The sequence below is a fragment of the Colletotrichum acutatum genome (genome assembly GCF_030867785.1).
Source record: "Colletotrichum acutatum strain CBS 112980 chromosome Unknown BDZ83scaffold_168, whole genome shotgun sequence".
Classification (NCBI taxonomy): domain Eukaryota; kingdom Fungi; phylum Ascomycota; class Sordariomycetes; order Glomerellales; family Glomerellaceae; genus Colletotrichum; species Colletotrichum acutatum.
Window position 1 is genome coordinate 1 of NW_026849162.1, and position 26,806 is coordinate 26,806.

The 26,806-nt window shown below is 50.4% G+C and overlaps 5 protein-coding genes across 5 annotated transcripts; 3 read left to right on the forward strand and 2 right to left on the reverse strand.

The window, feature by feature from the left end:
- Positions 1 to 4,163: 4,163 nt before the first annotated feature.
- On the reverse strand, positions 4,164 to 5,726 carry BDZ83DRAFT_591272 (CFEM domain-containing protein; the record flags this gene model as incomplete). The annotated part of the gene is made up of 4 exons (XM_060506420.1): positions 4,164 to 4,614; positions 4,674 to 5,349; positions 5,429 to 5,564; positions 5,625 to 5,726. The coding sequence occupies 4 exons, from the start codon at positions 5,724 to 5,726 to the stop codon at positions 4,164 to 4,166; spliced, it is 1,365 nt and encodes a 454-aa protein (XP_060358872.1).
- A 6,130-nt stretch (positions 5,727 to 11,856) lies between these two features.
- BDZ83DRAFT_723991 (uncharacterized protein) lies at positions 11,857 to 13,034 on the forward strand (the record flags this gene model as incomplete). The annotated part of the gene is given in 8 exon segments (XM_060512614.1): positions 11,857 to 11,867; positions 12,115 to 12,238; positions 12,272 to 12,352; positions 12,371 to 12,385; positions 12,422 to 12,460; positions 12,485 to 12,581; positions 12,640 to 12,774; positions 12,787 to 13,034. 8 exon segments carry the CDS (start codon positions 11,857 to 11,859, stop codon positions 13,032 to 13,034), a joined length of 750 nt encoding a protein of 249 aa, XP_060358873.1.
- A 173-nt stretch (positions 13,035 to 13,207) lies between these two features.
- BDZ83DRAFT_757489 (carboxylesterase-like protein) lies at positions 13,208 to 14,877 on the reverse strand (the record flags this gene model as incomplete). Its single annotated transcript, XM_060514904.1, has 4 exons — positions 13,208 to 13,556; positions 13,637 to 13,767; positions 13,825 to 14,329; positions 14,399 to 14,877. The coding sequence occupies 4 exons, from the start codon at positions 14,875 to 14,877 to the stop codon at positions 13,208 to 13,210; spliced, it is 1,464 nt and encodes a 487-aa protein (XP_060358874.1).
- Positions 14,878 to 17,555: 2,678 nt separating this feature from the next.
- On the forward strand, positions 17,556 to 20,719 carry BDZ83DRAFT_757491 (hydantoinase/oxoprolinase; the record flags this gene model as incomplete). Its single annotated transcript, XM_060514905.1, has 3 exons — positions 17,556 to 17,601; positions 17,690 to 20,358; positions 20,435 to 20,719. 3 exons carry the CDS (start codon positions 17,556 to 17,558, stop codon positions 20,717 to 20,719), a joined length of 3,000 nt encoding a protein of 999 aa, XP_060358875.1.
- Positions 20,720 to 24,881: 4,162 nt separating this feature from the next.
- Positions 24,882 to 26,687, forward strand: BDZ83DRAFT_124554 (amidohydrolase). Its single transcript, XM_060501172.1, has one exon. The coding sequence runs from the start codon at positions 25,005 to 25,007 to the stop codon at positions 26,661 to 26,663; it is 1,659 nt and encodes a 552-aa protein (XP_060358876.1). The 5' UTR covers positions 24,882 to 25,004; the 3' UTR covers positions 26,664 to 26,687.
- Positions 26,688 to 26,806: the final 119 nt, after the last annotated feature.

Here is a 26,806-nt window from a genome sequence, read left to right on the forward strand (position 1 = left end):
GTTTAATTATATTATATATAATGTAGTTCCGTTCTATTTAGGGTTTTTTAAAGAATATATTTATATCTAGGCCTTTAACGATATATATATATACTTTTTTTATATAGCTATTAATTTCGAGGTTAAAAGCGACGACCCTTTTAATTATAATTTAAATAGACTTATTTATAAATCCGTAAAGTCTACGCTTCGTTCTATTTATATATAAAAAGTAAAAATAGCGGGCTAATTAAAAGTTTATTATAAAATATATATTATATCCGTAGTTTATTAACGTTAAAGTTTTATATATTTTATTAATCTTTATAATAAATAGTATTAAAGGCCCGTTTATAATCCGTTATTAATTAAATAACTCCTATTTTATTTATTCTTTATTTATAAGCTCTAGTATTTAATTTTATATCGGAGCTATTTTTTTTTTAAATAATATTCGTTATTATCCGAGTTTATTTTTTTTATATAGTACTCTATAGGCGCTACTTAAACTATATAAGTTTCCCGCTTTTATTTATAGTTCTTTATAATATATTTAACTTTATTATAATTAAAGTAGTGCTAAGTCTTTAGCTTTGTTAATAACTTCGTTTTTTACTCGGGCTTTATAACTTTTATAGCTTTAGTTATAGTTATATCTCCGTCGCTATTAATACGTTCTTTTATTATATAATATCTTTTTTATATTAGAATTTAGGGGTTATACTAATCGAAGTTATAGCCCTTTATATTATTAACTATTACTTAGATATTATAAAAGAAGCTAATATATAACGACTTATTTTAAAGCGTAGCGATTATATATTCTTTTAATTATAAAACTAAAGCGCAGGTAAAGTATTAAATCGTAACGTTTATAAGTTATTTTTAGCCTTTAACGTTAGCTAGGGTTTTTTTAAATCAAAATAAAAATATTACGAACTTTTTACCCTTTTTTATAATTATTATTAATAGTTCGTTAAGGGCGTTCTTAGTTTAATAAAGGTTACTATATATTTATAAAAAGTATACGAGGAGTTTATTAAACCCTCGTTTTTTATTTTTATTTTTTTTATAATAAAATTAGTTTATTACTTTTTAAACCTAAGGGGTAAAGTATAAAAAGATAAAATATCTCCGTTCTTTATTAATATAATAAAATAGCGTATTAATAACGAGTTTATTATATATTTAGGCTTTTTAAATACTATATTTATTTTTATTATTTAAAAACTTTACTAAGTTTAATAAAGGCTTTTTATAAGGGGCTTTATTATTAAAGGGCGCTTCTAAGTTAATAAAGGTTTTATAAAGGTCGGGTTTTTTAATAAAAAGCGTAGGGGGTCCGCTTATTTATTAAAGCTATTTTTATAATAGCTATAAGATTTTATTAGACTTTTTATATTTGCGCTTTTGCTTTATTATATTTATTGCTCTTTTTATTTTATTTTATTTCTAGGCTTTTATTAGCTTTTATAGGCCTTAAATAATCTATTTTTAAGTTTACGTTATAGCTCCCGCTAATTAAATATTTAGTAATATATTAATAATTATATTCGTTTTTATTATATAATATAATCGGTAATAAAGCGGGTAAAAAGAGGAGCTTAAATATATTAAAAGTCTAGTCTATATAAATCTATATTAAGGGGATTTTAATATATAGAATTTAAGTTAAAAAGTAAAGGTTTTTAGAGCGGAGGTTCTATAGAGGTTTTATAAAGAAAAAGCGCTTAAGTAGGACCTCTGTAGAAGCGGCGCGGTGAGCCGTAGTAGTATCCGGGCTAAGGCTCGGATCCACTAATCGGGTCTAGCCCGTAATAAGCGAGACTAGAATCAACCTCTAGTCCTGATGTAACTGCAGTAGTCGATAGTGAACTACCTCAAATCAGTCGAGTACGATCGCATTCTCAGCTTACAGCAAGATACAATCCTACACCTAGATTTATCCGGCTGAGGGTAAGATAACAGAAGGGCCGACTATATTTGGGTGCTCTTACAAGAGACATGCATTTAACATTACAAAGTCGATGCTAGACTTTTGTACAGAGCCGATCGGCTAATGATACCCCCAAGCGCGATATACCTCAATAATAGCCTATACGCGTAGAACGATGGTGAGTGACAATTACAACCACCTACCTTAGTCTCTAGTGTCCCTCATAGACTGTAGTGAAGCTCCGCCTGCCTATCACCTATGAGGAACCCCGCAAGCGAAGTGTAGTAGAAATCTTGGAAACGCAAAGGTCAAAGCGCGAATGGTTCCCAAGCACGCAGCGTCGTATCGATGTTGAAGAATGTCCCATCGCTTACTAGTAGGTCGTAAGTGGTGAATCTCGGAATCTGCCCGTTGTAGTTGATGAGATTCCGGTAAATGATGTCGCTTTTGCGAGCCATTTACCATGTTTCATCCCGCTGACAAGGTTGAGGTTTGAGAGCGTGGTAATGGAGAAATTCGTCACATCGAGCCTTGAGACCGGATAGCGTACACTTCGCACTCCATGGTAGGAGTCGCTGACTGAGTAGGTAGACGAATGATGACGCTCGATATTCATACCAGTATAACATGGGGGCTCAGTGGATCTTACAGTCATCATACCTACGTATATCATAAACAAAATAGGGATAGCAGTGTTGCAAAGCTAAACTTTTGTTGAGGAATACCAATAGTAGACTACCACAAGACGTAAGGGAGAGATGTGTCATGGACGCAGTTGTCCCAATCTGTTCAGTATCATAGCTGTCCTTGAGAGTTTGATCACTCATCCTCCGTCTTCTCAATCTTGATTAATAATGGTCAGTCCACAGTAAGAGAATCGATATCCGATGCTATTCAACATTAGTCTTGGATCTTCTCATCAGGTGAGCAATTGCAATTGCGAAAGCAGCGACTAAAGTAAGTCGTCACGCAAGGCTCCAGCGCAGATCATTGAAGAAGGTCTACAGGAAGATTTCTACGCCATGTGCATGGAGTTACGGATAGTAATATGCATGCGCCCTATCCGGCTCATTCAACAACTCGATGTCTCAGAGACGACGAGATCGTCTCAAGTCATTGCTTAAACTCTCAACCCCTGATGTCGATCCGCAACGGTCAGACCGCACCAGACCCCCATCCACCTATTTTCAATAGCTTCCCAAGGGGGTTCCATAGGGTTGACCACATGTTACGTCGGCAACTGCTGGCTGCAACCCACTGAGACACGTCAATGCAGATCCGGGCAGAACTGCCATTGACAGGGGGACATCTCATCGCTCACCCTGCAATTGGCCAGTAACATACGCTGTGCAGGCAATGCGCCACGCGGACACCCGCCTTCAAAGTAATGCCCGGTGGCTTTGGCGGGGGACGCCGCCTCTATCACGTTGGGCCATCGGCTACCTCCCCTACTAGACTTGGACGAGAGAATAAACGTTTCCCGAAACCGTAGCCAAACCGGCTGCATGTACAGTCGCTACAAGATATCGCGTAAGCTCAGGAAAGGTAACGAGTGCCACATTAGGCAAGAGGCTAAGGCGAGAGCGGATAGCGGGCAGCGGGCTTATCTCTCCTAGGCCAAGACCACGTTGACAGTGCATCCGCTCACGGCCCGCTCATGGCCCTGGGAAGGACTCAATCCGGCTGAGTGGGTGCGGAGCCAAATGTCGAGGTATCTCTCCGAGTGGAAATGGGTGGCATTGGGGGCCTTAGACAATCACCAGCCCCTTGTACAATGGCAACGACCTTGGAAGGGTGTCCGAAATGGATTGAACCACCCAGGATGAGTTGAAGGAACTTGGAAGAGGCGGTCGAGAACTCGGTTGCGATAGCCGGCCAAGAGGCCACTATTCCCGTTCTCAGTCTCAAGTCCGAAGCTCTGCTTGTTTAGCAACGCTGCTTACGCGGGGGGCCATCTCAATCACACGATCAGAAGAAGGGGTCCGAGCGGGTTGTCGTTGATGGATCAACCGCCGCTGAACGAAGATCTCGTTGTTTTCGGAACATGTTCGCGCTAATTCGGGCCATCACATCCGCAGGGAGATCTTTCGGTGAGTCGATTAAGTCAATTACCATTGGGCATACCGTTTGGCAGTCCCTCACGCTATTGTGGTATCCAGAAAAAAACATTGTGTCATACAACTCGTCGCGAGCGCAAACTTCCGAGCCAAAATACCGCTAGTAACAAAGGAGAAATAACCAAGGAAGATCAAAACGGGGAGCCGCTTCGTCCTGTTCTCCCTGTCTTTGAGCTGCCCGCTTCCAGCTCCCGCATGTGAACCAAGCTCGTCTCGTCGTGATAGTCCACAGTGTACTCTTTGGTGTACATGATGCCATTCGGGCTGCTTGAGAGCCCCGAGTCGCGATCGACGGTCCTGACCTTGGCATCGTTGCCCAGTGTCCTGTTCCTGCTGCGACCGTTGCCACTCGATTGAATGTAGTACTTGGCTGCTGCGGATGTGCCGCGCCGTGTCGTGCCCAGCAACTTGGGGAAGAAGCCGACGAGGATGACGCGTATTGAGGGCATGCAGGCGCAGATGATGCCCACGTTGATTTCGACAGTGGACCAGGTTGCGACTTCGAATTGATCCCAGGTTGGGTTCTGAGACTTTGCGAATGCGACCAAAGATTGCAGGCGCAGAATACTAACAACAGTGACACTGGCATGCTGTGTTAGTAGACGTTCTAAAAGGGCAATCGACGTAGTTTGAAGACTCACAAGGTGCCGACGAAGAACATCATGGCCACGCCAATCTTCTTCTTCCAATGCAAGTTCAGACCCTTGATCTGAGAAAGAGGCAGAGCGAGCATCCAGATGTCCAACACGATACTGATGCCAGCATTGGCCCAGGCGATGGCGTTAATGTCCAAGCATTGTCCGTTGCGGTTTCCGTCCCACTTTGTCCAGTAAAAGCTGATCGGTTGGCATTGGAAAATGGCGACAAAGATAAAGGTGAGGCCGAACACTGCATTGAATCCGATGGTGCCCCAGATGAGCTTCTTGATACTGCTCTGCGAAAAGATACGCATGTAGAAGAAGAGGAGCGACATCTTGAGCAGCGTCACCTGGCCGAAATACATTGGCTCCATGATGAAGAACCAGTACCCAAAGTCGTTGATCTGAGTGAATGAAACTGTCCAAATGTCCTTGCCGAGGCCGTTCGCGGCGAACCCGTGGGTGTTGATGACAGTCCCTGGGATGCCGGAGCCAAGTGTGATGAGAATGAACCAGTCGTCCATGCCGAGGTCGCCCATCGTCGCAAACACTTTGTGTACCAGGCGGATAATGACGAATACGCCAGACAGGCAGCCCATTGTGATGGAGATGGTGTTGTACATCGGCGTGCGGTTTCTCGGGGTCGCGCCACATGTCGTCTGGGTGATGTTCTTGGTTGCTGCGGGCGGATGACGGGTTAGACGACAGGTCTTGGAGGATTCACTCATTGACATCGGAAGGAAGGCAAGGCCACTCACTAAGAGCATTCCTGAGAGTACAATTCTGCAGAACACAAGCTTCAACTTCGACCTGCAAAGGAGCATTGGTGCAGATACATGTCTGGTTAGTCGGCGCGCACGGCGAGCTGAGGACGGCCGTTACAAGACATGCTTGCTGTGATGTAGTTAGTATTTAGAGCACATGCAAGTTCATCATGTTCAATGTGTAACCTACTGCGCATCTTGGTAGCGATGCTACAGCTGAAGCAGGATCGCCTTGGGCCGCGGCGCAAGAGAGCACCGCAGCTACGGAGAGGAGCAGAGAGATGAACCTCATATTGGGATATGTCCAAGTGAGAGACGAGGAAGAACCTCTCCCTCTTTCGAAAAGGGCCGGGAGAAGAAAACAGGGTCGTCGTACAAGCTAGATATGTATCACCTCGAACATGGCGTGAGCGTCATAACCGAATAGTCGTTGGTTGTGATGGAGGCGTCAAAGGTCTTTCCCAACACGAGGTGAAAGGGGTGGGAAGATGGGCGGACGGGAGGGATTAAGGTTGTCGTGAAACGCCTTCTACACCCTATGTCTTAGTCAACAAGCAGAAGACAGAAGAGGCCACTTTGGGGGAGCTCCTCGGGATGGGTTGCGCGGTTCCTACGTAGCGACATGCCAACGCGGAGATGATGCTCGATGCAGCAAAGGGAGCTTCTTCTGCGGTGCGGCGGTTCCACTTGGGGTCAACGCCACACAAGACCAGTGTGCCGGTAGCGTGCGGTCTACTTTCGACACACGGTGGTCGCCGTTACACTTCAAGGTGGCATCACGGCTGTTGAACTGTTCTAGCAAACGGCGCGCCCCTTTCCCCATCGTTTCTACGCACTATGCAAGTCTCAGTGGTGGCGGCGGAGACCGGACGACGGCGTGGTGTCTGGTACTTTAACCGAGGGCGACGTTTGGTCCTTGGAGAGAACTTGGCCATGGGCTGGAATACCGGACAGGACAAACATACTGCGTAGGACCCTGGTGTCCAGCTCCGGCTGTGGGATAATACCCAGGGTTCACCCAGGGTGGCGGCCGTATATGGCAGGCGAGGACTGGCCTGCGCAAAAAGAGAAAGCGAGAAATGTGATACACTGACATGCAGGAGGCTCCCCGTCAACGTGGCATGGCAGCGGACCGAGGCCACGACTGGTCTGGAGCGCCGCACATGTCGGGTAGGGGACCGGACTTGCAGACTTGCAGTGAATAGTGATCGAGGGGTACAACCCATGGAGAGACTTGAATGAGTATGCGGATGGAGGCCCGTCATCTGTGCCACACAAATCCACCCATATCCGTACATGCATATCTTCAGGGAGGGAAAAGAAACCCCAGAGAGGGGGAGCCCAGACACAGTCGCCGAACCAAGGCGAGCAAGGGTCGGGGAGCATCGTGAGCGCAAGGATCAACACCCAGGGGGCCCAGCGAGAGGAAAAATCTCCTCGAACTCCTTGCCCTGGAAGAGGGGCCTGCTCTCGTGCTTTGTGCAGAGGAGAGCCCAGATCACAGATGCGGTGGCAGGGGCCAGCATCCCACCGGGATTGAGATGCCATGCCTGGATACCTCCTCGCGATGCCACTGCGAAACCATGGTAGCGTAGCCCGATCCAAATGAACAAAACAATGGAAAGAATTCGAACATTTCTTCTTCTTCTCGGTGGGCAATCGCCGACGGCACGGCAATGGCTTGTGCGACAATCGGAGGCTGGCCGAGGCTGGCGCGGCAATGCAAAGCTGAGGCGAAGCTGATTGTTCCCAAGGAACGGTAATAGCGACTTGTAGGTTGTGGTGTGCTGGTGCAACCAGCTTTGACACACACACACACACACACACACACACACAGAAGCACATCAAGATGCCGAAATAACCAGGAGAAAACGCCCGAAGAAGAGCCAGAGTTTCGGTGTGGCAGGTTCAGTAACCGCATCGAAGGAACCTCTTTTCTTTCTGGAAGACCGCCCCCCGTGCCCCCAAGACGGGCACGCAAGGCACGCAACAGGCTCATCACACACACACAGACGAAGGGGGGCGTGTGTCCCTATTTTTTACCCCTTGGGACGTTAGTCCGGGCAGAGATGGCGTCGCAGTTGGCCGGTGCTATCCCTATCCTGGTGGCACATCCGGCACGCTGTGTGTGGAGTAATTAGTTGAAAATGGGGACAGTTAGAGGGTCTGAGCCGGCACGCCACGCCATTGGTGGCCAATGTTCGATCAAAGTTGGGACGGGGAAGAGAAAACTGAGATGTGCTCGATGAGCGATGCGAGTATTTGGTCTGATTGCCGATATTATGACTCGAGAAGAGGCAAAATATGGACTCTTCCACTTGTTCTCTTGAGTCTGCATCCGTATGTGTATGGGTTGTCCGCGTGGGTTGGCTCAGCTCGGGTGAATCAACTCGCTTGATGTCGCTTCACATGCAGGCTGCAGCAGCGGATCGTGGGCAATCTCCATTGCTCATTTATTGGCAACCGGCCGAATCCTTCGGCACTCTGCCCTGTACTCGGCTCAATGACCGGATTTTGTCGGATTATTCGCGGACTGGCCCAGGACTCCAGGGGAAGGTCAATTCATCCATAGGCGGATCTCGACCTTTCTCTGGAAGACCAAGGGGGTATATTGGAAGGGTTTCCGATGCTACCCAGCAGAGTAAATGTGGCCTGAGAACCCAATACTTTTGTCTCCTTTCTGCCCCAGCTTTGGGGGGTTTGTAAGGGTTCCTCGGTGATAGATTAAATGTTTCTGACCTGTCGTCCGGGGTTCATCGTATCTCGCCGGATGCACCATGAAGGATCGGGGCTTTGTTTGAAAGGGTTTGAACTCTGTGGAGAACGAGTGGAGGCAAAAAGCCTGAAAGTTAGAAGAGCGGCCAAGTTTTGCTTTTCCACCGTGCGTTTTTGTCTTCGTCATCTATCCGCAAGTTGTGTGACGGCCTTCCGCAGTCTGCAGATATTCTGCGTGTTGATAATAACGGCAACCCGCGTTGGGCACTGACGAAAGGCGTTGAACCGCCGAGGGCAGAAAAAACAAAGAATAAGAGCGGACTAAGAGAGAGCTAACCTCGGGTCAAGTGGCGGTTGCGAGATGAAGAGACGAAAGAGGCGCAACACTAGCTACTCGTGTTCCCATCTTCTAGTCTTGTTCTAGCGGAAGACATCGGACACCACTGCGGCACCGTCGCATGCACCGCCGAACCATTGACGGCAATTCAGCAGCCCGTTAACCGTCTCTCCCCGGAGCGCCGCCGGGCGTTGTGGAGTTTCTGACTCTGCTTCAGCCTTCACCTCGCGGATGTTCTTCGGTACCTGTGGTTCCTTTTTTTCTTTCTTGTACCAGTCTTTCAGCTGCGGCCTACCCCCTCGTATGAGACGGCGGACCATACGATGGGGCACTTCTGATGCCATGTTCCTTGTCGCAATCACGCCGGGACCGGGGTTCCGGTGGCCGGCCGTCTGTGAGTAATGGGAGAGTACTGGGGGATGAGGTGTTTTGCGGCTTGCTTGCCGCTTGCCTATGCCTTGCAACACCCCCCCCCCCTGACCTTAGGGCAAAGCCACGCGGCGGGTAACCTGGTTTCCGTGTGGTGATATTGGGGGCCGCGAGATTGGTGTCCATGATGAGCCATTAGTTTCCGGCGATTGGGTTGGAATGGGGGAATCATTTCATCTTGTTTAGATTTTAGAACGCATCGGAAAATTGTCACTGTGGATGACGAGATTGTGCTAAGATCAAATGTCTCAATTCAGGCATTTGTATGGTCTCGGACACGGGTCGGAACCCTCTCTTTCAAATAAGAGCCAACAACCAAATGTCATGCGCTTTTCGCATCTGTCCTGCAGGCAACCTGCCGGCTCTTAGGGCTCTAGTCTGATTTTGAAAAGCAGAGTCAGCCAACGTGATTCGCCAATGCCCAAGTCCTCAGCCCCCTCGAGTTTCGCGGGAAGATCGATGTTGTGCGAGAGGCGACTGGTTCATGCGAGCACGGGCTGACCTTGGCCACTGTCCCCAATTTTCTGCCCAGTTCAGGCTTACACGTGGATCCCGCTCCACGGTTCTTTTGTCTCTGCCTGCGTGCCTGTGTTGCTTACTGTGATTTTGTCAGACTTGAGTGGTAGGCTGATGGCGTGTCAGACATTGACGAATGGCCCTGTTTTTTTCTCCTGTTTCCATTTTTGTTACTGTTTGTCTACTATCTAGTTTTGCCTATTGAATCCTGTCAATGAAGGGGGCAGAGACAGGCGTCGGAGCAACTCGCAGATCCAAGGGCCCGAAAACCCGGTTCGGTGCTCGGTGATGGCTGATGTACACTATCCGTACTAGCCCTGCTGCATGTTTGGTCTGCTAGAGAGCGGCGTAGAATGGCCATGTGGTTTTAGCAAACAATCTTGGCTGCAGCATGCAATCTGATTTTCGCAAACATGCATACCTTGATCATGTAGTAGTAAAGTTTTCCTGCGTTGTTAGTCAGAACAAACTCACAAGTTCTTGACTGGCAATCCCTGGAATTCTTTTCTCTCTCTTTTTTTCTCTTGTCCTTCCTATTTAGAACGGCAGAGTTCGCTCCCGAACCAGGATTTGCACAGAGTTCAGACGAACGGAGATGGCTTCCTCTTCTATCCTGCTGCGACACTGGTGGGGGGGAAGCATTAGGTTTTGACAGCTATACTGGCATATCGGTATTCTCTGCGACAACATGGTCTGTTGCATTCGACACGCCGGCAACTTCGCCCACGTCTTCCGAGTTTTAGGAACATATGACTAACTCCATACTTACTACTTAGTCACATTTTGTTTGAGGAAACATTTCTGTACAATAGTTTGCAAGCCTCAACTGGCAGCCGTTGGTACCGACAGACGCCACAATATCCGAGGGCATCGGACTGATCATTCATGTCTTGCCAATACAGCACTCGAGACTTAGGTGACATCGCGCTAGAAAAAACGAACAATAGAGTTCAAAGGCTTGGCAAGGGTCACGATCAACAATCAAACCAGTCGCTCGGTACGCAAACTTCCTTTTCGGGAAAGGTATCCGCGTTTGCGGCCAAAAACTGACTTCGCCCCTTGCAATGAACGCACTATTGCTGTGCCGCTGCCCGCAACAGCAAACCCAGCGAACCCAGGGGTTTGCTTTCAATGTCCGAGTCCGAGTCTTTCCAAGAATCCAATCCACCGGAGTTGATCTCGGAGGTGGCTCCGTCGTCCTTCATCCCCGTGCATTTATCGTGACCCCCAGAGAAACATTCGTGATGGCTTAGCCCACTACTCAGAGTGACCTGCAGCTTCAATGTTACGATCTCACGGAGTTCTTGCCGGATGTCAGGCAAAACTGGTATTGGGGCGAGGTTCACATTCAGGATTCACGGAGCTCCTCCGACTACGCCGCTTACAGATTATGATTGTCACAAATGACAAGCTGCCAACTGCCGACAAGTTTGTGTTGTCGTTCTCGTGTAACATGCATCCCACAAACTACTTAATGTGTGGCAGCGAAGGAAGGAGCAGCGATCGGTGATCTCTTGATTCTAATTTCAGCCCACGTTTATAAATACTCCATCTTGGCAATGCCAATTTTGCAGACACGTCACACGGTTTTACAAGTAGCTCGTTGTTTGTGACCAGATTCCAAATCTATTACTTGACTCATGGATGAACACAGTGCAACTAGGACTGCTTCCTCAGCTCTTACTCTTGAACACTTTCGCACCAAATAACTTTCAAATGTTGCCATGCTCTCAGTCTTTATGACAAATGCCTCCAATAATACGGCGAAGAATAAGGCTTGTTCGGAAAAGGGCTAAGAAAGACAGCTGAATTCAACGCGATTCGGACGCAAAGCTGAGATTCATCGTACTTGAGAGCAATGGTTATCTCATTTGGGTTTTGGTGGCACTTCCATTGGCTCCAAATATCAATATAATCACACCTCGAAAACTGGCAAAATACCAAGCTTCCAAGCCCTTTCACAAGCTCGTGAAGGTCCTCGGGTTATGTTTCTCTTCCGAATCGAATAGAACTGTAGCAGACTATCCTTGCTACAAATGTTCAATCCGTTAAAAGCGATGAGAAGCAAAGCCAATGATATGCAACAGAAGCCCAGCTTGACTTGATGAACATGGCATGTATGACGTGAGGTGGAATAAAAGTCCTATAAGTTAACGCTACTCAAAGCACTAAGGTAAATAAAGGGCTGCATTGTGATATTTACCCTACGCGTGCTACTTCCTTGGATTGAGATTCAAATATGTCATGGTGCGCTTTACCCTATTTTAGGCGCTAATTTGCTTTGAGCTTGAAGCTTGAGATAGGCTCATTCAAACCTCATTCACTCGGAATTGTTAACCCCGTGATTAGCATCTGCGCATATCGAGTATTAACAGCAAAGATCACATGTTGAAAACCTAATGCAGTCACCGGTATGTTGTGATATATGGCCCGGACGTAGTCCGGACCTGGCTTAAGTCCGCGCCGGCCGACTTGCAGTGAGACGCCAGGCCGATGCGGGGCCGCTCACATCTTATGCCCTTCGGCTTCAACCTCAAACTCCGGACTTACAAGCCAAAAGACAAAGCATATAAACTCGTTCGCATTAGAAAGCATACAACATGGGTATTCCCAGGGTTCAATCAAAGCTGTACAGAATTTGCAATTCCATCACTATGTCTCATCCGCTTGTTGTCCCAGACAGACCTCTGACATGGCTCATCACCGGCTGCTCATCCGGGTTTGGACTAGCTCTCATAAAACTGGCGGAAAAACAAGGGCACACTATAATCGCTACTTCGCACAAACCCCAAAAAACGCCGGACCTAGTACGTAAAGTTTAGGATAGAGGGGGACGCTAGCTTCCGCTCGATGTTAACGACTTGAACTCGGGAGACCTAATTATGGACCTCGAGAAAGCTAATACTCTAATCGATATACTAGTTAATAATACTAGATAGTCTATTTATAGCCCGGTAGAAGGTTTTATAGAAAAAGAGACGAGGGCATAGATAGATACGGTATTCTTTAGGCCCTACCGATTAATAAGGGTAGCTGTTCCCTTTATATAACAGAGGAATAGCGGTATTATCGTTAATATTAGCTCTGGGGCTAGGTTAGAGGGGAGAGAGTCGATAGGCGTTTATATAGCTACGAAAGCTATAATAGATAGTGAGTGTAATAACCTTTAACCCTCTCGCGAGTTAATAGCTAATAAGATTTCTAATAGGAATTAATAAAGTCCTTGTAAAAGAAATGGCTCCGTTTAGTATCTGCGTTTTAATAGTTACGCTCGGATCGTTTAATATAAATATAGGGCTGACGGTTAGGTTAGCGAGTAAGCCTATGCTTTCGGATTATGACGGTAATGCTCTAGATATAATTTTTAAGGTTATAGCTACATCGGTAATAGAGGGATTTCCTGCCGATAGGGATCATGTTAAGGTAGCTAAGGTAAAATATAAAGTCGTTACCGGCATAGGAGTAGGTGAGGGTAAGGAGAGTGAGAGGATGCTTCCCTTGGGAAGGGATATGGCGAAGAGAGTTGATGATGTCGTTGGAGGGTGGCAGAGGACCATGGAAGTATTCGGAGACGTATGTAATAACGTGTACCTGGAAAAGTAAACGCCGCATGTAGAGTCAAATCTCAACATTGAAGGCTTTTTAAATGCCGAATATTGATATACAACCCCTCCGACAAATGACCTCAAGATAAGTAATGCTTCTGGTGGACTATCATCTTTGTCTTAAAGCTTCTTCAAGCTGCCACTACCTTCATGAAGCCATCTCTACAATCCTCACATGTTGTCAACCTCTTCCAGGCTGACAATCTCCCAACCCTTCTCACCACCACCTAGCACGATTCCCACACCTTCACTCATGTCACTCCATCCCATTCTCCGCAACCCATCCGGCCCATCTTCAGCAAAAGTAACATACAGATCTTGCCATGCACGCGCGACCTTCTCTTCCAACGGCGTAGAGGGGCCACGAGCCCAGTCGTGTGTTCCGAAGATCAAAGGCATGTCTGAGCTGTGGTAGGCTCGCAGCCATGGTCGCGGACTAATATTGGAGAATGAGCTGGTACCAGTAGGTGCAAAGTCTTTGAGCAAGAAGCGGAACGTGGGAGCATGAGCTGAGCGTGTTCTATTAACCAGCAAATTGTCAGTTAGCAGCTGTACTGAGAGTCTGAGACTGTTAGAATGTATGAAGAGAGCATTTCGTACCGCGCCATGGCCACCATAGGTCCCAAGAAGTAGTTTTTTGTAATATTTTCCGCCCAAAAAGGATCAGCCCCGTCGGGATGATACACAGCTACCGAATTCCCTTCGTCGTTCATGGTTCCACAAATCGCCGGCTTGTTGTGACTAGTTAGCGATGATCAACTCGAAATCAGTGAGCGAATTCTAGCTACCAGTTTACTGAAGTTTCCTGCCTTGGCTCTGTCTTCATAATCATCGAACATAGTAAAGTTGTCTACTACAGGCCGAAAGCTCAGAAAAGGCCTCTCCTCAGTAGCCCAGTGATGCTGAATAGCCTCGAGTAGCACTTGCGGAGGTTGTTGTCCCATAAACTCCAGCTCTGCCGCGGCATCACCGCCCGGGAAACCGAGTGCCTTGGCGAGAGCGCTGAAGTGTGTACATTCTGGGTCGCCCACTGGGAGCGGAGGGAGTGCACACCCGGAATGGAGAATGAGGTTTCGCACCAGGGGTTTGTCCGGGTGGAGGAACGCGTGGCAGTCGATGCTGCGGGCGCCTGCTGATTGTCCGAAATGCGTCATTCGCGCTGGATCACCGCCGAAGGAGGCGATGTGCTGGTGTACCCATTCCAGCCCGAGCCGCTGGTCTAGAAATCCTAGATTGCGTTCATTAGGGCTGAGTCCTGCGGCGTTGGGAAAGCCGAAGACGTTCAGGCGATAACTGTATTCGTGTAAGCGCATAGGTCCCCGAGGCGAGATTGGGATGGTTCGAGAGATTCGGTATACTAACTTAATGCTGACAACAATGTGGCGTTTGCTGTTCTCGATCCAGGGCGTTGGATTCTGATAAGGAATCGTAGAGCCGCCGACGAGAAACGCGCCACCCGTGATGAAGACTATGACAGGGAGTTTCGTCTTAGATCCCTCCTTGACCGCATCTTTGGGTGCCCAAATGCAAAGAGAGAGACAATCCTCGGAAGTCTCGTCTCGGATCTGGTGTTCAGTCACATCCGTGTTATAGACTGATGGCCTGCCTCCAAGCTGTTGAGGGCACGAGTATCCAAACTTCGTGGCATCAATGCTGTCGACCGGAGCCTTCGGCGTTGGCGGTAACCACCGGCGCGGCCCTATCGGCGGTTCGGCGAAGGGTATGCCGAGGAATTGGGCGACGTTTGGGTAGTCTCTGTTGATGAATCCTTTGACGGGGCCGAAGGTTGAGTTGACCGTGACATAGTCGACTCCCAACTTGCTTTCACTAACGATGGACATGGTTGATTGAATCCTGTGTTGCAGGTTGCTCCTCGTTGTCTGACGTCGAGGTTGACGAGAAAGGTCCTCTCCAGTGTGCATAGGATGCAAGCTGTCAGCGGGTCAGGTCCCTGGCCCAGGGCATGTTTATGGAACTCCACATAAGGATGCAGGATCAATTGTATTAGTACGGAGTATGAAATCCTGAATAGGCAGCCGTATCTACGGTTCTGAATGGTTTACACATACCGTGGCGCTAGGACTCTTCTCTTCCAGTTAATCCTTTTTCTTGAGATTCTCTTTGTATCTGTAATATCCATCAAAGTACTGTCCTTCATCCTCGGGTGTTATGGCGTGTCGATGGCCCTATCACTACTCCAGCATGGCCCCTGGATCCTGCTTCTTTTTAGGCTCTGTCAGCACCATGGCAGCGGACCCACCTGCTGGAGGATGTCGCCTGTGGTTCGTCCATAGGTAATGCAAATGTCTCCGCATAGCTGTAAATTGGCAACATACCTAGTAAGCAGCGTCTTGATTCTTTGGATGGTCGCCATTTCACGAATAATTGATGTCGCTTACATTCTAGCAAACATAAGGATTCGTTGTTCGTTCGCATAAAATTGAGTGCAACGAGTCGCAAAACCCACATCATTTGTCTGACGGAACAGCGGAGTTGAAGAGGATCCAGTGATGTTAAATAACTGCTATATGAGGTGTAGCCCAACAACGCAGACATGAATTGCTTGCATAAATGAGACTTGCTTATAGTTGAGTCAAGACTCGAGACTGTGTTACACAAAGCATCATTAGCAGGGCATCCACGACTGAACTAAGTGGTGTGAATTGGACCATCATAGGGCCCATCCAACAAAGGAGAGTTTTAGACGAGAGTCAAAAGTTTACTTTCGCACTATTAGTGTTGACTAACGTAGGAAGCAGAGGACACCGGGTATGGATATTCATGACCCGCACCTTCTAAAGCCGGTATCTTTGCAAGGGGCGGCTATTGAGAGGCCGGCTATCTCAAGTTGAAGATGGAAATGCCGTTTTCTAGTATAAAAACAGAAGGACCGTACCGAACATGTTCCAGAGACCAACTCAACAAGCAATTCCAGACGTCTATCAATCCAGTAAATCACCAAGAGAGTCTTCCCACGAAAATGCAGATCAAGGCCGTTGTTCTCTTTCTCACAGCCACGCTGCTTGGCTCTGCGGTAAGATGAACGGGAGTGACTCAATAGACATATCTCCGAAACGCTAACTTTTGATTCAGAGTGCCTTCTGCAGCAAAGATGACTGTTGTTTCAAGGACAACGTGGCACGCGATAAGCACGTAAGTTCTATACTCCCCTTGCGTGCTTCGTTGTGTCTCGTTACTAATGCTAGTTCTGTAGAACGGCGATGCTTTCTACTGCCTGAACGTCATGCACGGAGGACCTTGCCATGCCGACTGCTGTACTCTTGATGGATATGGACGCTCCTGCTAAGGTTCGAGTTGGCGATGGAGAGGTCATCAAGGAATGGCGTTACCGGATTTAGGAGCCGTGGTGCTGAAATGTTCGTCGAAATCAGGCACCGGTGGCAGCAGAAAAGCTTTGAATCTAGAATTTCTGCTTCCTTTCACTTTTGGGCAAGAGAGGTGTCCAAATGTGGAGCAATACTAAGTCTGGAGTGCATTGAAATACCATTGGCACGCCCTCTATGTTCATTAGTATGCGTCTGATGATTAGATTCTAGCATATCATGATAATTTGAGTTCACAACTTTCCGTCTTGTTGGGAATGGTCATAATCGCGCAGTCTTTGAGAACACATCTGCCTGGAAATCTCTTGTCGAGCAAATCGGGATTCATGATAATTTACTTGTAAAATTGTACTTCTAAAATTGGAAAAGTTGAAGCGTTTGCAAAATGCTGAGACGGACGGACAAAATGATTTCCTCTAATGATGCTTGAGATCACCGATTTCAAACTCATAGTGGCTCTTGATGGAGATCCACAATGAGAGTCTGAGAGTGAGTTCCGATGAGATAGTCGTAGAGATTGAGATTCTGATAATTCAACACTCATTATTCGCCTGTGAAAAGCCTTGCAATTGAGATTATGTAACCAACATGAACCCTCATGAGCTCATGAGGGCATCTTGGTGGTACGTCACGATGTGGGTAGCCATGAGTTTGTGTGATTGGACTAGCGGTTGATAGCCAAGATAGCCCTACGAATACGTACCCAGTCACGCCTGTGCAGATAAGATCAATCTGATAAATCCGAGGCTCCGATCGTCCACATCCCGACTGACCTTCCCCATATGATAGGACCTGCAAAAGTGGTTACACTTGCATAAGCGAGAGAGGGTCGCTCCAGCATTGGTGCGACTGTGTGACAAAGAGTTAAAGAAAGCCGCCGAAGAACGGATGTTGACTCGGTTCATACTTGATCCCCCACTACATGGCACACGCGCGGCTGATTCTTTACATCATTCCATAGCGAAAAGGACTCCGAGGCCATCACCCCATGATCACTATCTTACCTACCTGACGTACTATCAAGGACTGACGAACAGCCCTGCTGGCCCAAGATTGCTTTGCTGAGATCAAGTTTCGCGCACTTTGAGATTAAAGTGAGGTCGGTGCTGCTGGTTGCGTGAGCTGCTTCCACTATTCCCCTCAAACCCCGCAGTCAACAACGCTGGTCAAGCAAGATGAGTGCATCAGACGGCACGTTGGTGGTGGGAGTCGACGTTGGAGGTAGGAGGAGACTTTTTTAAATAATTCCGGCTTAAACCTACAGAGTAATGCACAACTGTTCACTTCTTGCGACTAACCATCTTCGCAGGTACCAACACTGACAGCGTGCTCTTGGATGTCTCAAAGTCCAGCACGGATGCTGTCGTCGCATCTCACAAAGCGCCAACAACGTCAAACGTAACTCACTCCGTCCAGGCCACCTTGAAAGCTCTGCTGGACAAGTCAACCGCAGACCCCGCCAACATCACCGCGCTCGCCATCGGCACAACGCACTTCCTCAACGCCATCATTGAAAGAGACACGTCCCGCGTGGAAAAGATTGCCGTCCTGCGCTTGGCATCTCACAACTTTTCAACAGGCACCCCGCCTTTTGCGGACTGGCCCTCGGCATTGAAGCGCATCATCAACGGCCACTCGGCCATCGTCCCCGGCGGTTGCAACATTGACGGCACCCTCATCGGCTCCATTGACGAGGACTCTATCCGCGAGCAAGCCAGGCGCATTAAGTCTAAGGGGCTCAAGAACGTCGCAGTCATCGGCATCGGTTGCAGTACTGACAAGGACTACCACCAGGAGGATGAGGTCCGCAAAATCCTGCTCACCGAGCTGGGCGAAAATGTCAACATTATCCTGTCCCGCAACATCGCCGGACCGGGACTCCTTGCCCGCGAGAATGCAACAATCCTCAACGCCTCGATTCTCAACTTTGCACAGCGCACCATCCGAGCCTTCATCGGCGCCATGCGCCGTATTGGTCTTCAGTGCCCGCTGTACTTGACCTCCAACGCCGGCCACCTTCTGCCCTTCTCGGAAGCCATGCAGGCTCCCATCAGGATCTTCTCCTCGGGCGCGACGAATTCCATTAGAGGTGCTGCATTTCTCGCAAAGGACTCGATAGACAAGTCGGGCAGCATCGTCGTCGACATCGGCGGCACCACGTCCGACGTGGGATATTTGTTGAGCAACGGATACCCCAGATTATCCAAGAGCTACACGGCCTTGGCCGGCGTCAAGGTGAATCTGGAGATGCCTTCCGTCGAGAGTATCGGTCTTGGAGGAGGCTCCATCATCCACAGCGCGGACGATGGTCCAGTAGCTGTTGGACCTGACAGTGTAGGCCACGACCTAATTACGAAGGCCCTATGCTTCGGAGGCGATGTCACAACCGCGACAGACGTCGCAGTGGCTTCAGGTGCTAAGATCGGCACCACGGCTGTATCTCTGGCGAGCGACGTTGTCGAAAAGGGCAAGGCTCGTATCCGCAAGATGCTCGAGGCCGTCATCGATCGCGCGAAGTTGTCTCCCGAACCATGCACAGTCATCCTCGTCGGCGGTGGCTCGATTCTCTGTCCTTCGGAGCTCACAGGTGTCAGCAAGGTCGTGGTCCCTGTGCACGCCGGTGTCGCCAACGCAATCGGCGCATCTATTGCCAAGATTTACGGCTCCGCTGAGACGATTATCCACGGCTCAGACATCCAGAGCGGCATCGCAGAAGTTAAAGCCCGGGCTATCCAGAATGCAGTCGCCAAAGGCGGCGACGAGAGCTCCGTGACGGTCCTCCACGAGGAGATTGCGGGTGTTCCCTACGTGGAGAACCAGACCTCCATCAAGATTGAGGTGGCGCTGCCGGCAGACCATAAGCGCGTGTACTCGGAGATGGTGAAGACGGCCGCACCTGACCAGCTGGTTAACGAAGAGATGTTTGAAGAGACCAAGAAGCACGAAGCCGAGGACGCGGAGGATCACCCGGAAGACGAGGTCGTTGATCTCAAGAGCTATAAGCCCAAGGTCGAATCCAATGGCTTATGGACGCTCTCCGAAACTGATCTCAGGTTCTTGTCCATTGGGTGCTACATTCTGGGCTGCGGCGGCGGCGGTTCTCCGTACGCGCCTTACTTGCAGTTGAAGCAGCTGTTGGCCGAAGGCGAATCGATGAAGATTATCCGGATCGAGGACCTCAAAGACGACGAGATGATGCCGCCGGTCGCTAGCGTCGGTACGCCTGCTGTAAGCATCGAGAGACCCGGCGGTGACGGAGTCTGGCACGCCATGCAAGAGATGGAGAAAGAGATGAAGACCAAGTTCGAGAAGCTTATCGCCACAGAGATTGGCGGTGCCAACGGAGTCGCCACGCTCATCTGGGGAAGCTCGCGCTACTACGACATCCCGACCGTCGACGGTGACATGATGGGACGCGCATACCCCCAGTTCGAAATGGTCTCGCAGTACATCCACGCCAAGTCTGTCAACGAGCTCCTCCCCGTAACCCTTTGCAGCGGCACCGGCCACAACGTCGTCATCCCCGCCACCCAGACGGACGAAACCTCGGCCGGAATCGCCATCCGCGACGCCTGCGTGGCCATGGGTTCCGCTGCCGGTGCCGCGGGGCGTCCGATCCCGGGTAAGCTGATGCGCGAGGTGGGCATCCCTAACACGTACTCGCTTGCGTGGCGTTTGGGACGCGTCGTGGCGTTGGCGCAACAGGCTGGTACGGTGTCGACTGTTACAAAGGACATTATCGAGGCTGCGGGCGGACCGGGAAGTGCGAGGGTGTTGTTCCAGGGTAAGATTCGGAGCGTGGAGAGCACGTTGACTGCGACGGCGCATAGCCTGGGCAAGGTCACTGTTGAGAGGCTCAGTGAGAGCGAGATGGAGACGGAGACGGATCGGATTGGAGAAGGGTTGAAGGAGGTTGTTGTGCCCTTTATGAATGAGAATCTGGGGGTTTTGGGTAAAGGTGAGAGTGGCATCGAAACGGTAAGTCAATCTCCCCTCTGCTTCTCTTTATTTCATCAAGTCTTTGGAATTCGCATACTGACATTATCATGTCTAGGTCCTCGCTACTGTACCCGACCTCATCTTCCTCCTGGACACGTCGACCGGAGAAGCCATCGGCGTCCAGGAGTACCGGTACGGCCTCAAGGTGGCCGTCATGATCATGGCCGGACACCCGCTGTGGGCCACGGAACGGGCGCTCGAGATTGCGGGGCCGAAGGTCTTTGGGCTGGAACACGATTACGTCCCGACGCTGCAGTACGTTAAGCCAGCCAGCGTAATTGAGGAGTTTCGCCATGGGTGCGGCGGGGAGAATTGCACGAGTTGCCAGTATAAGTGGTAATACAGGCATCAGGGAGGGCTAGAGTCGTCTTAGAAGATGGAAATCAAACGTGAAAGAGAAATGGCTATTTTTGGCTCAAGTGATAGAGACTGTCCCTCAAGATGTGTGATCGAAGCGCTCAAGGTATTGGCGGCCGGTCGGTCCAGTCGAATTCCGTCACGCCGTTGAGATACTCCAGCTCTGAACCTGCGAATATGTCGTTACCAAGGTTCCCCCAGAAAGCAGTTTCACCATCTAGCACGCTCAGAGGCTGCCAACCTTGTTGCTCAGGACTCATGAAGCTAGGTATCTCTGCCGTCACCGTCCCCGAGCCCGGGCCGGTGGCTGTCGTCACAGAAGTGTCGACCGGGCCCGAGAGCGCCGGATCTACCACCACAGCCACCGGCTCAGTGCCACCAGCAGTCTCACCATCCACCCCAACCGGCATGACCTCAGACTGCTGCCCCCCTCCCGCATCATGCCTATGCTGCTCCTTCGTATTCAACGCAACCCGGACCTTGGCCCTAGCTTCCTCCGCAAGTTTATATGAAGCAGACATATCCTCCAGCGCGCTGTCCAGCACAGGTAACAACGTATCCTTCATCAGCTGCGGCACCCCTACACCTCTCCTCTGGCGCCTCGTCGTCACCAGCACCGTGTTTGTGGCGACAATGGTGGCTCCAACAAAGATGAGTGGCGCGTTGCCTAGCGTGTGCTGGCTTTTGAAGCGTTGTAGGACGTCGGCTATGCCTTGCGCGGAAGACTGGCATATTCTGAGGGACTTGATGATTGGGTTGTTTGAGGATGTCTCGGGGTTGTCGTCGTCGTTGTCGGCTAGATCTGAGGTGGAGGGAATGTGCCGGACGGAGGCTAAGAAGGGGAGGTTGAGGCAGATGCGGGTGCTGTGGTAGAACATGCTGGTGCATATAGTCAGTAGAGCTCAATGGTACATCCCTCACACATGTGCGAGAAGACATGGGGACTAGAGAAGGACCTACTGTAGAATCGACACGTTGGGTTGGAGGATGTCTTTGTTGGTGAACCACTTCTTCCATCGCATGTTGGTAGGCAGCGCCTCGTGCCACGCGACGAGACGAGCGTTGAGTTTGTTGAGGGAGACCTCGTTCCATCTCCTCGCGACTGGGTCCTTCATCTTCTTGGGCGCGAAAGTTTGGGATAGTATGTCGTGAACTATGCGGGCCAACTCGATTTGCTGGTTGAATAGGAGTGTCAGCTTTGGGCCGGCTGGGCGCATGGTCTTGAGGAAGCCGAGGTCGTGTGAGAAGAGCCAATTTTCCCAGATTGGTGGGTCGTGTCTGTCGTCTTGTGTCAGTGCATGTAACCAAGGTGTATTACTGGAGATTTTCGAGTGGGGTTTGGGAATGGAACATACGGCAGAGGTTCGTTGATGTTTACGTCGGCATCATTCTCGTACATGAATGTTGGACGACCTAGGAAGAGACTGAACATCCTGCGAGAGGAAAGACGTTAGACTGAGCAGCTTGAAACTCATACAGATGTCTCACTTGTCCGTCAGGAACGATCCCCAGTAGATTCGGCGTCGGAACTCGTTGTTGAATGGGAACGGATTCGCCTCATTTGGCTTCTCTTCTGGGCCCCAGTGTGTAGGATCTCTTTGCAAGCCAAGGTCCTGACCCATTCTGAAGGCCATGCCTGGTGATATCTTCATCAGATCACAGTTCTAGCAGTTTGGTACTTCGTGGAGGACTCTCACCTGTGTACAGCCACGACTTGGACATGTTACTCAAACCGGTTTCATAGTACGCAAGACACAACCACGCCTGCACCGAGGTCGGCCTCGAAATACCCAGCTCATCCGTGGTCAAGATAGTCTGTGCCGTGTCCGCGAACTTCTGTGCTCTGGGCCGGATTTCCGGATCCTTGGACATGAGCGCACCTAGGGCGGCACACGCGTAAATCAAGGGCGGCGAACAAAAGTTGCCGTCGACGGGATTGTCTTCAAATTCTTGGATGAAAGCTTCCCTGTCGATGAACATGAAGAGTGGGTACTGCCAAAAGAAAAAGAGTCCGATACAGAGGCGCATGGTCTGGTTGGTCAGGTTGGCCTTGTCCTCGTGGAAGGCCGATGGTTTCGAGGCTGTGGAGGAGCTGGTTGGGTACGTTGACGTGCTGACTTCGTTTTGGAAGATACTTGTTGGGCCGTGGTAGATCATGGATCCTGGAAAGGATTAGGATACTGATAGTTGCCAAAAGACGATGGAGACCCCGGTACTAAGGAGAACGAAAAGGAAAGGGACAAGGAAATACCGTCAGTCATCTCCTGAAACGAAGCCTTGGTCATGGCCTCGCTCAGCGCAATCTCATCCGCCAAAGGCAGACCGGAAAAGGATGGGACATAGTCCTGGACCTCGAGGTCGTCGAGAATCTGGTTGCGTTCGTCCCCGTCGGCGGCCTTGAGGTTGCCCAGCAGGCTCTCGAGCGAGGCAATGCGGGACTCGAGGGCCGCGACGTATTCGCGGGACACGGGCGGCCGCTTGAAGTCGCTCTCGCGGAACTCGCATTTGGCGGATGCTGTGGAACAGTTTGTGCATGGAAAGGTGCGGGAGCAGCGGATCTGTTGGCGTTATCGTGGATCAGTCAGGTCTCGGCGCGGGGGGGCGGGTAGCGGGGTAGAAGGCTCGGTCGGACGGGTTCCATCGACCGAACGCGGAGCCGGCGCGGGTCCCAGGTATCCGGGCGAAATCCGGGAGTCGGGGCAAAGTAGGCCGGGGGAAGGGCGGACTCGGGGGAGGGAAAAGGGGGGACAAACACGGAGAGCAAAGTACCTTTCTCTGTTGGCACCGCTTGCACCTTGCATGCTCATTTAGCTGATGGCGGTCTTACATCATAACTTTCTTTTTTCTTCCCAAACTCTCGGATGACTTACGATATTCGTTTCTGGTTCTTCTCCATCTTCGCATTCCTGGGCGGAGAAGTTGCACCAACCCCTCTCTCTGCTCTTCAACGCGATCGAGAAAAACAGCGTCGATGGCGCGATTTGAATGGGATCGACCATGTCCATTTGCGGGACACCTAACGGCTTAGTCACATGACACAGAGTTCAGGCCATTGTAAACCTCTGGCTTTCTTCAGCGCTTGCTACTGAAGAAAGACAGGGTGCAACATGTCTGGCAGGGCCTTGTCAAGACTTCAATGGGTGCTAGTATCTCGTACTTAGGCAGACATATGGAATTCACCATTTACGAGGTGAAATAGGTAGTCTCTGATTAGTCGGTTGAGATTCATCGCCAGCTTGTTTCTATAGATAGAATCAATCAAATCCTTCAAGATCCTGGCGGGGCCATCGCACTCAGTGCTGACTAGGGTTTCTTCCGTGGAAATGAGCATCACCGGGGCAACAAGATCCGTTGGTGATCGGAGCCGAAGTTCTGCTGGCCCCGAACTCCCGGAGCGATTTGAAATGGAAAGGCTGAGGTCCAAACTTGGTCGACTCGTGTAAGCCCCGAGAGTTTATTTTAACTGTTTACAAGTTGTTGCCTACAGTTTTCTACGACGGCCTGTTGTCTTAGCCGCCAGGCTCTGACAAGTAGCGAATGTTTTGGCGAGTGGCTGTTTGCGAGCGGTAACAAGCCATGCGCTTCTCATATCTCGGAGCGAAGTGGACTAGGGATCATTGCTGGCAAGCCAAACATCAAGATACTTCTGTTACAACTTTCAAATTCCACGAACCAGTGTGTCTCTGTAACGTCTGAGGCAGGGGTAAAATTCCGTAGAGGGTTTCCAGCTGGGGCTTTCGTGACGCGAGGTATGGTGTCGAGTTATGTCCGTAACACTGCCAACTTTGCATATAAACGCGCTTACTATATGCTGGAACCTCGGGTAGCTTCTACTAGATTCCTCAAATGTTCTAAACGACTCTTCGCCAAGACGTATGAATCTTCATAGGCCGATCACGGAGGAACTGCGTCGTTTCTTTACAGCACAAATCAACTCCCCACCTGTACAGTTGCAACGCCGAGGGCCCGGCCGAGGAGCGTCGGAAATCAGAACGATTCAACCCCGCACGCCACCCCGCCATCAAGCCCGTATCTAAGCTATCAAAGCTATCACGAGGATGATGCAACCAGTTCACCCCTCCTCGCGATCTTGGCTACGTATTGCATGCGCTATTCGCTGGAAGAACTTTTAGACTGAAGGGTTAGGTATACTAAAGTTGCTCAAAGTTACACAGCGCCGTACAGAACACAGAGCCTCCCGTCTCTCTAGCGTTGTGTTACCTACCTTACTGCAAGGGCCAATAATTCGACTCTCACAACCGCTAAGCATGACGACTTCAACACACGTCGTCTTCCAGAACGGAAAGATCTTCAGGTCAAACAAAGCACCTACAGGTCAACGTTCTGAAACCAACTTTGCAGAAGCACTGGTAATCAAGGATGGCATCATAACTTTTGTCGGCGACGCCTCCGCAGTAGAGGTGAAGTCCGCCATCGAGGCCGGCGCAGAGGTTCGCGATGTAGGCGGCCACACTCTCCTCCCCGGCCTCGTTGACGGGCACATCCACTTGACGCAACTCGGTCAGGCGCTTCTCAAGCTGAGCCTCGCCCACTGCAAGACTCTCGAGGATATCCGAACCACAATCAGAGACCACGCCGCCGCCCACCCGGAAGCCGAACGCATCTTCTGTAGCGGATGGATGCACTTCATGACGCCCGAGGGACCCCTCGCCTCCCTCCTGGACGACCTCGACCCCCGACCCATCCTCATCACCGCAAAGGACCTGCACTCGACGTGGTGTAACACCGCCGCTCTCAAGGACCTGGACCTCGAAAACGAGCCTGACCCGCCGGGCGGCGAGATCGTGCGCGACCCGGAGACGGGTAAACCCAGCGGCCTGCTCTCTGAGGCGGCGAGCATGAAGTTCATCCCCCTCTACATGGCCCGCACCTCGACCCTCAAGGACCGCATCGCCGCCATCGAGACGGCCATCAACGACTACACGGCCGCAGGCTTCACCGGCCTCATCGACATGGCCATGGAAGAGGACGGCTGGACGGCGCTCCAGGAGTACCGCAAGCAGGAAAAGGCAGCGGGTCGTCCGTTCCCGATTCGCTTCGCGGCCTACTGGATGATCCTCCCCAAGGACGACGACGCTGAGAACATCAGGCAGGTCGAGCGCGCTGCTGAGCTCGCGCGTGAGTTCAATCTCAAGACGGACCCGGACTGCCGCCTCGTCGGCATCAAGCTCGTCTGCGACGGCATCATTGACGGCTGCACGGCGAGCTTGAAAGAGCCATACAGCCATAACGGCGACAACTGCGACCCTGTCTGGTCGCAGCGTTACATGGCGCCCGTCGTCCAGGCTGCGACGAAACACGGCCTGCAGGTCGCCCTCCACGCCATCGGCGACCGCACCGTCGCGGACGCGATCGACGTGCTGGAGGCGCACGTGGGACCGGAACACCGCCCGCGCATCGAGCACCTCGAGGTCACGACCGCGGAAGATGCGAAGCGCCTAGGAAAACTCGGCATCACGGCCTCCGTGCAGCCCGTCCACTCAGACCCGGCCATCCTCCGCGCCTGGCCGGCGCTGATTGGGGAGCACCGGTGCGGGCGGGCGTTTGCGTACAGCGATTTCGCGGACGGTGGCGCGCATGTGGCGATTGGGTCGGATGCGCCGACGGCACCGCATCATGTGATTGATAACTTGTACATTGCGACGACGCGGCGGTCAGCGCGGGAGCCGGAACTGGAGACGGTTGTGAACCCGCAGTTTGCGCTGTCGTTGTGTGATGTGTTGGCGGGTGCGACGGAGGGGGCGGCGAGGAGTTGTTTCTTGGAGGATCGGGTTGGTTCACTCGAGGTTGGGAAGAAGGCTGATTTGACTATTTTTGATCTTGATTGGAATCCGAGAAAGGCGTTGCAGGCGAAGACGTTGGAGACTTGGTTTGAGGGGAAGCAGGTGTTTTCTGGTAGGAAGTAGGTTCTACACAGACATAGATTCCGTGTTGTTTAGACATTATTCAAAGTTTAAGTTTCGCAACAAGCATGGCCATACAGCAGACGTGGTAAATAGCAACGACTTGAAGTGCATCTCTTGTACTCAACGCCACTGAGTGGGCTGTT